General features: G+C 34.8%; 1 protein-coding gene and 3 non-coding genes across 7 annotated transcripts in view; 1 reads left to right on the plus strand and 3 right to left on the minus strand.

The window, feature by feature from the left end:
- The window catches only part of LOC123710863 (chloride channel protein 2), a 63,884-nt gene that overhangs the window by 49,941 nt on the left and 1,408 nt on the right, over positions 1-12,535 (plus strand). For all 4 annotated transcript variants that reach the window (XM_045663127.1, XM_045663126.1, XM_045663129.1 and 1 more), the window contains 11 exons: positions 1,712-1,874; positions 2,475-2,566; positions 3,224-3,362; positions 5,333-5,436; positions 6,217-6,417; positions 7,319-7,412; positions 7,824-7,965; positions 9,247-9,370; positions 10,889-11,005; positions 11,553-11,648; positions 12,262-12,348. In XM_045663127.1, the coding sequence (XP_045519083.1) occupies positions 1,712-1,874; positions 2,475-2,566; positions 3,224-3,362; positions 5,333-5,436; positions 6,217-6,417; positions 7,319-7,412; positions 7,824-7,965; positions 9,247-9,370; positions 10,889-11,005; positions 11,553-11,648; positions 12,262-12,348 (1,359 nt within the window). The remainder of the gene's footprint in view (positions 1-1,711; positions 1,875-2,474; positions 2,567-3,223; positions 3,363-5,332; positions 5,437-6,216; positions 6,418-7,318; positions 7,413-7,823; positions 7,966-9,246; positions 9,371-10,888; positions 11,006-11,552; positions 11,649-12,261; positions 12,349-12,535) is intronic.
- On the minus strand, positions 146-227 carry Trnas-gcu. The gene has a single exon. It is a non-coding gene; the product is annotated as a tRNA-Ser (tRNA).
- Trnas-gcu lies at positions 682-763 on the minus strand. The gene has a single exon. It is a non-coding gene; the product is annotated as a tRNA-Ser (tRNA).
- Positions 3,529-3,610, minus strand: Trnas-gcu. Its single transcript has one exon. It is a non-coding gene; the product is annotated as a tRNA-Ser (tRNA).

The following is a 12,535-nucleotide window of genomic DNA, read 5'->3' on the forward strand; positions in this document are numbered from 1 at the left end:
TAGTAAATCATATACATCTGAATTGAAATGGTTAATTTGTTCCAAAAAATGTGCCTGAAAGTAGGTTTGTGTTAAATCTCGTTTAGGAAATCTAATTCTGATAAATCGAATTAAATAAAGTGAAATTATAAAAAACAAAAAGGATCGACGAGGATGGGATTCGAACCCACGCGTGCAGAGCACATTGGATTAGCAGTCCAACGCCTTAACCACTCGGCCACCTCGTCACGTCTGTGATTCTTAAATATATTAGTATTATTATGTTTGACGAGATACCGTCAGAATTATGTAAAATATTCTCAGCCTTGTAAAAAGTGGTTATTAAGTTGTGTCGTGTCTTGACCTTGCAAAGGTCATGAGTTAACAGTATTGTTAAAATTTAACGTTTAGATACTTAATTAACTTTCTAGATTTCTGGAAATATATTATATTACACAGTTAATATAACTGGAACTAAGACTTTCCAGACGTTCCAAAAATGCAGTTGGGACTAGATCAGGCAACTATTATGGCAATAAATTATTATTTTAATTTACAAAACAAAAAAGTTTCTTTGAAAACTTCCCATTAAATACAGGAAAAGCGTCACAATTCTCCGTATTAATATTTAAAAAATACACATACATGCACTTAAGGTCCCAAAGGGAACGAGCGTCCTAAATATTTTAATCACTCAAAAAACGACGAGGATGGGATTCGAACCCACGCGTGCAGAGCACATTGGATTAGCAGTCCAACGCCTTAACCACTCGGCCACCTCGTCTTATTGAGGATACCTCATATACAAAGTCACGCTTAAGTCACAGCTAATTTACACAAGTGTTTAACGTCACCTATAATTTATAGACATGTGGAGTTAACAATTATATCAATGCCACGCCTTATATGAAGTCTTGTGACCCAAAAGTGTCTGTCATTTTTATAGAGCCTTGTGTCTGACTCATGGCGGTGATTGGTCGGAATCATTGTGTTTACCTTTACTGAACGTTTATTAAAAATATTCAATCGTAAATTTATATGTACTGCCACTTCTCAAATCAAGAGCGTAATACGGACGAGAAGAACTGGTACTATCTCTTCCTCTTCTGTTCTGTGTTTATGGCTGAGCATAATTCGTTTTACAAGATCGGAATGGGCTCCGATTACAGTTCCACATGACGTGGAATTAATTGTGGTTGACAAATACAGAAAAACGTTTTTTCCGGTATAAGCAGTGAGCATGGTGATATAGGAGCACATACATCGTGAGGAAGTATTCATATCGCCATGTGTCCCATAATAAAACATGAACATGCTTGTCATGCCACAACTTGTGTGTGGCAGAATATGCGAACTTACTATTGTACCACCTTTTTGTACCATATTCTTGCAATAAATTTTTATTATTATTATAACAATGATGCAGATATCAATAGCCAATACCGTAGCGTAGAAAATAGCGTCTAGATAGTTGTTTATATTCGAAGTGTCTAATTTTTACAGACTGACCTAGATTTGTGTATATGTAGGCTTCCTAGTACGTGCTTAATATAGTAATATCATATGTCCAAAAATTTCTGATAATGTTGATTTGTATGAAGGATATTCCAACTTAGGTAACTGCCCAAGTTTTATCAAATTCTATTTAGTAGTATATATCCACGGAGGGGAATGACCAGATAGGTCAAATAATATCGAAAAGTTTAATTCTTCTAAATTACTTTAATTTCAGTATTTCCTGAGTATGGTGTCATGTACCTTACCAGTGCCGGCAGGTATTTTCGTACCAGCATTCAAAATGGGTGCATCTCTTGGCCGCTTTACGGGGGAGGTGATGCACTACTTCTGTCCTCTGGGTGTCGCTTATGGTGGTAGAATACAGAAGATATTGCCCGGTTAGTTTATCATCAGTTCTACAAAAATCAATATTCCTACAAGTGGCTCATAGTGTAGTCTTGAAACGTTTTTTTTTGGGATTCTTTAAATAAAAAAATCCATACTTCGGCTGGTCCAGAAGATCTCAAACGAGAAAGTTTTTAATGGAGATGTCGATAAAACTTATGCAGAATATTGAACAACGGAAATTCCGTACCTAGGCCAAGTGTTGAGCCATGACTGCTACCACTTCCTTCAATTAATTATAATGGGTAAAATCCAGGATAAACGGCGTGCTTAAAGAAGGAAAAAAATCATGGCTTCGTAAAGTTAGGGAGTGCATGGGTATTGCGGAAGAGTTGCTGTACCGGTACAGGACATGACACTCTTCATGAGGCTGACGTCCAACCTCCAGTAATAGAGAGGCATCAACAGAAGAAGAATATTTTCTAGATATAATGTAGTATTTTTGTTTTTTAGAGGGACAAGAGCGGTTGAACATTTACACGTGTAAAATCTATGAAGAATCGCAGTTTATTGCTGCATGCTTGCGGTGTCTTCATTTCGCTGGCTTGTTCATGTTATGTCTATTTGATATATATAAGGAAAATGGTTTTCAGGTGGTTATGCGACTGTCGGTGCTGCGGCATTTACAGGTGCAGTTACACATACTGTATCGACTATCGTGATTATCATTGAGATGACCGGACAGGTTTGTTGGATTTCTATTTATTGGATTTTTGCTCTCAAATATCTCACGTGTTAAAACGAGGACAATCAGATACGTATGAAAATATGTTATACAACGCCCTCGAGGACTCTTTGTATCGAAGAAGTGGCATGGGTCTGCCAAGCATCCGCGAATATACACTGTAAATGCATAATTCTGAAGGAATTAAGGAAACAATTACATGGCTAGGTTTCTAAAAGGAATCGGCTAAATGTCTCTATGGTGTTGCTGTCTTCTGTGTGCTTGCTGTGTTCTTTGTCGAGTTCATCACAGTTATATTGTGAACCCTGACTTGATATTTGTTACTAGACAAACGTGTACTGCAATGGATATCCTGTACTTTAGGTATTATCTTGCATTATACATTACATTCATGACCTCACGTCCCAATACAAGTGAAACAAAGTCAAATATTTCAAGGCGAGAGGCGTCAAGTATACTATGTTGATAAAAACCGCATTTAAAAAATATGGTTTTATATTAAGGATTAATTAAAATTGTTAAAAACTTAAAAAGTATCAATTTAATTCAAATATATGTATAAAAAATAAGTAAAAGGCTTTAAAGAAAATCAAAGAACATGAGGTATAAAGAAGATTCCATTCTGATCAAAGTCAACTCCTACTGACTCTTCCACAGATAACGCATCTCCTACCAATAATGGCGGCAGTCTTATCAGCAAACGCGGTGGCTGCGATGTTGCAGCCATCTTGCTTCGACAGTATTATATTGATCAAGAAACTGCCCTACTTGCCCGATCTGCTCTCATCTGCCAGCCGTAAGTTTTGCCTTTATATAACGTAGAGATTACATTTGTTCTTTGTAAATGTTTTTTTTTCATATAGAAATTTGCTAATAGCCTAACGATGCTATGGGGATGAAAAATGCGAAATATATGTACCAATTAGTTTTAGAATCTGAAAATGAAACAATCAATTAAAAAACGACGAGGATGGGATTCGAACCCACGCGTGCAGAGCACATTGGATTAGCAGTCCAACGCCTTAACCACTCGGCCACCTCGTCTTATGAAATTATCAATTAATTACCTTATATTTTTTATGCAATTTTTTCACATTCCTCGAACACTAATTATTTCTAATAATCATATTTAATAGTTATGAAGGTTCTTTAGTTGTATCTAAGAGTTATATCTATAAAAGAATTATTGTTTCTGATAAAGGGATTGATTGATTGATAACTGCTCTTTTATTTATGGTTATAAAATCATAACCTATTCCGCAATTAAGCAACATATAAAAAAAATTGCGAAAACGAATGTATTTCACTGTTGGGTTTTAAAGACTAGAAGTAAATTTGGTCGACGTAGCGTTCGTTGTTCAAACACAAGGTTGTGTGACGTAAGAACTTTTATATTGACAGATACATATACGCTGCAATTGACGTACGCAATAAGGTTTTATTAGATCCAATATGATAATGTCTACTGTTTATGGTATGCGATTGTAGTTTAATTTTTAATGTGGCTATTGGTGAGTGCTATTTAAGTCTTGTTAAGAGGTTCCGATTGTTAAATATCTTAAATGCAAACGGTATATCATTTAATATTCAACGATTCTCCAATGAAATCTTAACATAATCTTCTAACCATACATTTCATTATTAATCATATAATATATTAAATTCTTATATTTTTTTATCACTACATCATCATACTATGTGTATGACATATGTTGTATATCTTATATATATAAATCTCCTGTCACGATGTTTGTCCGCGATGAACTCCTAAACTACTTAACCGATTTTAAATTAAATTGGCACACCGTGAGCAGTCTGGTCCAACTTAAGAGATAGGATAGCTTAGATCTTTAATTATAGTCGCAATTTTATTTTATTGCAAATTATTTGTCTATAATAAATTGACAGTCACAATTATCTGTTAACTCCAAAAGATTCTAACAGATGTCGATACTTTTCGACTGGATTGAGTAAGTAATCAATAGATGGCACTGCTATGGTAAACCGACAAACGTGTCATATAAGCTACAATTCAATATCATGACTACCACGTGTTATTGAGGCTAATGTATAAATTAAATTTATTTTGTAGTAAACGAAATACCGTGAAATTCAATTTTATTTTAATTTTTGGTGTTAGCATAGCCAACCACGTGTTACTTAGACCGAAGTGTAAATCAAATTCAAATTATAGAGACGATAATACAGTGAAATGAAACGGTATTAAGGCTAACTAAAACCACATTCAGGAGAAACGAAGTTCGCGGGGGCAGCTAGTAATATAATGTTTAGGGTTCGCACAATATAAACATATGACTTAATAACAAGATATATACCTTAGGAAATTAGACCCGTGTTCTAGAACGTTAATCTAAAAGCGTACCAATTCATAAAAGTCCGACAACGCAATTGCAATATCTGGCAATGTTAGTGCCTGCCCGTTGGCTTCATTACATAAAACAACAATTAAATCTGCTTTAGTAGATGTCAAAGCTTTTTTTGTTTGAAGTTTAACATAAGACAAGATTATTACTGTTACGAATCAGAATTTGGACCTTATAGCTGAAATAGTCAGTCCTGTCGGGCAATGACCCTTAAGGGGTCAGTACATCTTCAGAGGATATCTGGAAAGTCTCAATAGATGTTGGAATTGTATCTAAAATCTCTAGCAAATTACGACGAAATTATTTTGCTGTAAGGTTTTGTAATGCAATTAAATGCATGGCAAGTAGTTAGTGGATCACACTTATGTAATCATTTTCACAGGTATGTACGATATTTGTGTTGAGGACTTCATGGTACGAGACGTGGTTTACATCTGGAATAGGATGACCTTCCAGCAACTGAAGGATGTTCTTAAGAGTAATAAGGTGAGTTAATCACAATTGTGAGATCAAGTTGGGCCATAAGAATTTTTTTTTTGATGTTAGTTCAGTTGATGATACACCTGATATTAAAAATTTGTTGCATTGAAAAAACAAAGATCTGGTAGCCTAGATGATTAGGACGACCTTATAGCTAACAAGTGACCTGGCCTAGGGAAAAGTGCAAGATTGTCTTAACTATATTAAACAAAATTAAATTAACAGAAATCAATACAGAATTTTACAATTCCTTAAATTAAAAACACGTAATTATTAGTTTGATAATTAATTCGTAATATCATTGACATCATAGTTGGGTCCTTTAAGAAAAGAGCGTATCAATACTTAAAATGCCTGCAACGCACTCGCCCTCTGGTATTGAGTCTCCATGAGTGGCGGTATCACTTAACATCAGATAAGACTCCTGCCCTTTTGTAATAAAAAAATGTTTACCCTTAGACAGTTGAGGATTTACAAACGAAGAGTTTTACAGGTTTTTTTCCTTTACAATTTCTACCCCATATATGTATATATTATTTGAATTTGTCAAAGCCTTAGTAACAGTGTTGGCCTAGTGGTTTCCACGACTCTCATTCCTTAGGTCGTTCACCAGATCCTCCTGTTTTATAAAAAAATTTGAAAGAAGACTGACTCCCTTTTAAGTCTACTACTACGTTACTACTAGATACAATAAACAATAATAATTCTAATTACTCATATTAATTATATGTAGTGAAAAAGTCGAAAAAAGACAAAGAATCATAAAAAGTTATATAATTTTCGTAGACAATTAAGAGCTTCCCACTGGTAGACAGTCCATCATCCATGGTACTCCTCGGCTCCATACATCGATGGGAGTTGGTGAAAGTGATTGAGCAGCAAGTGGGCAGATCGAGAAGATTGCAAATTGCCGCGCAATGGCTTAAAGAAGCCGAGAGGAGAAGGGAAGAGGAGAAGAAAAAAGTTAGACGACCTTCACGATTTGAGGTGAGATAATTAGTAGTAGATTGTTAGAATAACGATAAAAGTGAAGTTATATAGGTGTCCCATAAATCAACGTCAAGCCAGAAAGCTGATGAGAATGCAGAAACGACTATCTCCAGAAAATTAGTGATCCCTAACTGTCTTTCCAACTACTAACTGAAGTGAGAATTATCTTAAATTGTCGTGATTTATGTATCTTTTTACTTTTAATGTATCTTTTTAGTTTAATTTGTTTTTTTGTTCCTGTTTAGTTTTGTCTTAATAACTGTGTATAACATGTATTTTTGCACTTCTTGCCTATCTTATGTAATTTAATACATTTTTATTTATTTATTTTCTTTACTCACAGTGGTTGCCTGAAAGAGATCGCTCGAAAGCGATAAGGCCGACAGTTGTTAGAATAAACTTTGATTTAATTATGTTCATTTTTTTGTATTGTAGTGTAACGAAGTGTTAATAAAAAATAAAGTTATACCATTATACAAGATGGGAATAAATGTCCCAATTATAGGACAACCCATATACAGACTTTACAGGTTGTCCATATTATATTTGATTATCGCTAAATAATGATCTTGATTAAATTTACATAAATTATACCTTTTTTAATTTCTTCCGAATGAGAAAATGATCCAATTTTTTGTTGCAAAAAAAATATATACTAAGGAAATATTTGATATTTAGAAATTTGGTAATTTTACAAAACAACAGTTATTTATAAAAAAAACCTTTTATATAAACTTTGCACCGATCTGATTTGACTTTTTTATGTGTAAAGACATTCGTTGGCAAATATCAATGCACTTACAAACTTAGCGCACGCGCATGGAATCTAAATAGATCATCCCATCGTGTGAAGTCCATTAAAAAACTTATATAAAATAAAATTACTGTAAATCATCAGGTTACACCAGCGCCTGACATGCTCCAAGTTCCTGGCTCTGGAATGACCAGAGGCACGTCCCTTACATCGCAAGACCAAAGCGGTCTCATACCTGGTCAGTACTGTCTCTACTATTTATTATTAGAGTATATAATTCATAAATCAAAAAACTGTTTATTATCGTGAGGAAATTCTCTGACACCTTAAAACTGATAGCGGATGCAGTCGTTGAGGTATCAGTCACCTACGTAGTCTTGAAATGCGTTGTTAAGGCTTCCCAACGACCAGAAATCCTTGGAGCAGTGTGGTCGCTCCGTGAACCCACTAGGAACCCAGCAAATTCCTGAGCTTCTGGAAGGAGTTAGCCAGGACTTTACTCACATCGGAACAAATTGGCGTCTAAGTGCGGAAACTATGTCCACATACATACATAGCGTGTGTCAGGCACAGAAGGCTGATCACCTACCACACCTTGTTTTATCACGAAACAGATATAGACTGAAGTTTTACGACACATAACTTTCAGCTCCAGGCCAGCTCTTCCGACCGAAGTCCATATTGAAGAAGACAAATTCGTTTACCCTTACACGAGGTCTGGCACCTCCCACGCCCCAATCTACGTTGCCACACCCCTCTGTGTACACTACTGTTACTGGCGCTGAGACCAGGTAATACAATTTATAATTTACACTTAATTCAAGTAAAATATGAAAAATTAAATGTACTGTGTATAATATTTTTAGGCTTTAATATTAATTTAACAAATATCCATAATTATCAATAATGATTATACACGTCCGTCATTCCACAACTGAGCGTTTTTTAAGGCAGGTTTTTCCACGCACCACCAGTAAGTGGAACGAGCTGCCCATTAAAGTATTTCGGAACCAACTGGAGTGTGTGAGTGACCATGGGCGGTAGGATTTCTTAACATCAGATGAGCCTGTCCGTTTGCCTTCTATTATATAAGAAAAAACTTCAGTCACGTGACAACGATAACGATAACAGCCGAATGAATCGGATCTTTGAGTTTACTTTCGGAGACTGTTTTTGACTGTAACATAATATTTAGTTAGCAATTAACATAAAAATTAAGAAATTAACTATATTTATTAATTTCTATATACTATATAAATATAGTATATAGAAATTAATTATAAGTAACGTAATCTGATGAAGCGAGCGATGAAGAAGGTCTGCGCTTCTGAATACCATTTAACCTTTAATCACTTGAGGTTTTTCAACTTATTATATTTGTCTAATTTAAGAATGACAACAATAAATATTAAACACGTCGAAAATTTTGTTTACGCTTTTTTATTGAATCGTTTTAGGGGCCGTAATTAATCACGTGAGGTTCGAGGGGGGGGGGGAAGAGAATCACGAAATATGACAAAGGGGAGGGGGGGCGTTTATAAATTTTTTCGTTAAACGCGTGATTTCTAAACCGAAAAGCGGCTAAATAACTTGCAACCTTTCTGTCTAGACATTTTTATCATGGTCCTGAATTTTCTACAATAGGATTAGATTATACTTTATACCGATACTTGAAATACTATAAAAATATAAGATTCCTTATAGATACTAAAAATACACGTGATTTTGGGGAGGGGGGGGGGGTAGTCTTAAACCTCAACACGTATCACCATGGGAGAAGGATGGATTAAAAAATGTTAAAAAAACATCACGTGATTACTGGACAGCCCCTACATATTAATATAATCATGAAATGTTATATTGTAATCTGTGGCATGTATGTACGCGTTTATTGTAATGGGGACAGGTGGGACGCCATCTTCCGTAGAGTAGTATGTTGTCCATGGGCGGCAAAGGCTGTCCTTTTTGGGTATCTCGTAAGCTCTACCCCCCCTGCTATAAACATTTTTTTAATACTTATCAAATAGCCTATAATAAACTACATTCACCCTAAATCAAATGATATATTTCAGAATACGTGCAGCATTCGAAGCCATCTTTAAGAGGTCCACTCTTTTGCCGGATGTGGAAGGAGGATTATCAGATCAAATGGGCAGTTTGCAACGCAGTCCCTCTATTAACAAGAAAGTTCAGTTGGTAAGTACTTTGTGTAGAATTAACCTGCCAGTTAATTTTAAATAATGCTAATAAATTCAATATACCAGTTGTAGTAGTATTTTAAGCTATGGTGAGATTCAATCATTAGGTCCTACAATTGTGCTGCAGAAGCGGGATGTTCGGGGTATTTGTTTTGATTGAAGCTTAACGAATTAAATATTATGACATTATCTGGTCAATATATTCTTAGAGCCTTTTTGTATGGACAAAAAAATATAAACGATTTTAAGACAAATGGTGACTTTCACCAGGACAATACTCGAAACAGAACCAATTTGAGTGTACGACCAACCAGGCTCCAGAAGATAAACCACTCCTTATATGGAAATTGTTAAAAAAAGCGAAATTAGAAAATTATTACTGAATTCTAAACTTTCGTTAAGCGTAAACGCTACGACAAAGCTTTTTATAAATTTGACGAATACTTAAATGAACCTAATCCTTGGGATTGATTTGCACCAGTTCAAACAATTTGTATGACTCAAAACTTGGCGATTAAAAAGAGTGGTGGAAAGTTTCTTGCCAGTTCTTCTTATCCGCTTTATGCCCTTGACTTGCAAACTGCTAGTAAATTTAAATTTACAATTAATTTAACTTCTTTTTTACGTTCATAAATGCACTTATTTACCTATATGAATAAAGATATGTGTTTGAGTTTGAGTTTGAACACCTACTAATCTTATCAAAGACAGAGGAAGTCGACAAGTGTCTGACAAAATGCTAATTATCTTCTTTTTTTGGTTGTTTCTTTTTTTAAGCCTTTAATGCTGTTTAACCTACATGCTAAATATAAAAGCAATGTACCTAAAGTAGTCCATATATAGTTATATGTGTCGGCAAATTGTTATTAATTTATTTATAGTTTTTTTTCTTCAAATATGGCTTTCTACGATTTCGTAATAAATTTATTTCAAATAAGAATTGCATACATAATTCGCTTACCGAGAAACAATATGTAAAACTAAGATTAATAATTAGAGCGCACAGATGTAGGTATATAAAATAACCAAAATATTGAAAGAAAACACTTTTTTAAGCTATGAAGCTATGTATTATTATACACTTTAAATTTTTCCGACGTTTCGCGTGCTTTACATCCTGCGTGGTCACGGTGACTGAAGACAAAAGGTGGTGAATGTCAAAAGTATCAGAGCTGTAGAGAAAATTGTGTTATCTGTATTTATTTCCCCGGAGTTGGTATCGACTAAAAGATGAAGGTTTTTGCAGAAATTACACACGGTGTCCTCTATTTTCGCGGATTGTTTGTCTTGGGGTTTTAATTAGGATATTATTGGATCACCTGGGGTGTTTGATAATTTTAACAAAAACATATCAGCAACAAAAATGTGGGTAGACACAATAAACTCGATCAGTCAACTAAGCAAAACATAGAACATTGTTCGAATTTGATTTTTTTCTCTACCTTTATTTATCTTCTCAGCCTGCCTCACTCTCGTTTCCCACATAATGATAAAAAATAATTTCTCTGATTATCAGCCAAGAGAACGTGTGTGCGACATGTCGCCCGAAGACCAGAAGGCTTGGGAGCAACTGGAGATGGCCAGAGAGATCGATTTTGATAAAATGTTGCAGATTGCTCGTAGACGGGATATGGTAAGTGAAGTTTCAATTAGAATTAAGGCAGTGATGAGAAAATTTATATTTTTAGTCATTTTTCTTTTATTTTGGTTGTCGTTACATGGCAAAGTGCGACGCATGAGGTCTTAGGTTCGATCCCCGGCTGTTGGATTTTCTTTCTATGTGCGCATTTAACATTAGCTCGAACGGTGAAGGAAAACATCGTGAGGAAACCGGCTTGCCTTAGACCCAAAAAGTCGACGGCGTGCGTCAGGCACAGAAGGCTGATCACCTACTTGCCTATTCAATTCACAAACAATCATGAAACAGATACAGAAATCTGAGGCCCAGACCTAAAAAAGTTTGTAGCGCCATTGATTAATTAATTAATGTCGTTACATGGTGGGGAAAACACCATCTTATCCATCACCAGTTTTTTGACATAGCATTCTGATTTTACATACGCGAACTGCCTTTATAAAAATCTTAATGTAATTTAGAAACGAGACTCAAAAATGTCTTGGGTTTTGACATACGGGAGTTATAAGTTTCAATAACGCGATATTTACATATTTTTATTCAGAACCCTGATGACACAGAGTATGAAGACGAGACGCTCTATCTATGCCATATTGATCCTGCACCATTCCAGCTCGTTGAACGAACTTCCTTACTCAAAGTACGTTATTAAAAATGTATTGGTATTTTAATTATTATTACTAGCGCCGTGTGCTCGAATCCTCAATAATTCGATTGTAGCCCAATATTCTATAGCTTTGGCTTTTTCTAATATTTGGGAGACAATTAACAGGGCGTGAATATATTATATTCCTCATACTAAAGCAAACATAATTACGATAATTCAATTTGAGATATGTCCTTTTTTTAAAAATATTTTGAAGAGAGAAATAGAAAAGAGAAAACAAATGTGGTGAGATGGTGATTCGGAATTTATGTCGAAAAGTAATTCGTTAAACATCATAATATATATAAATTACGCGTCACGTTATTTGTCCGCTGTGGACTCCTAAACTACTTAACCGATTTCAATCAAATTTGCTATGAATAGGTAGTTTACGTGTGTATTTCACTGAACTTCTCTTAAACGGCTGGACTGATTTAAATGTATTTTTTTGTATGCGTATGAGTGGAGCCCTGGATGGTTTAGATTCACAAATCAGCCCGGCAGATGGCGCTACAGTCGGTATTTTCATAATTTGTTTAATATGCTAATCGTTTGAAATATCATGCCAGACAACGTCATAAAAAATCTTTTAAATATATATTTTCAGGTACATTCACTATTCTCTACGCTGGGTGTAAGCAGGGCTTATGTGACGGCAATTGGACGACTTATAGGTGTCGTGTCGCTTAAAGAGGTTCGTTCTAAATAATAATAAAAACATCAAACTGATCAAATGACTTACGTTGATATTTTGAACATAATGCTTAAGGATGCTTTCCGCAAGTACTTGTCCACTTAGAGAGTATAAGTTTCTTCAAAACCGTTTCAATGATTAGATATGGCCATTTTTTTCAGTAAATTACTTTTATTTATATATTTTC

This window comes from Pieris brassicae, chromosome 6 (assembly GCF_905147105.1).
Source record: "Pieris brassicae chromosome 6, ilPieBrab1.1, whole genome shotgun sequence".
In the NCBI taxonomy this organism is placed as follows: Eukaryota; Metazoa; Arthropoda; class Insecta; order Lepidoptera; family Pieridae; genus Pieris; species Pieris brassicae.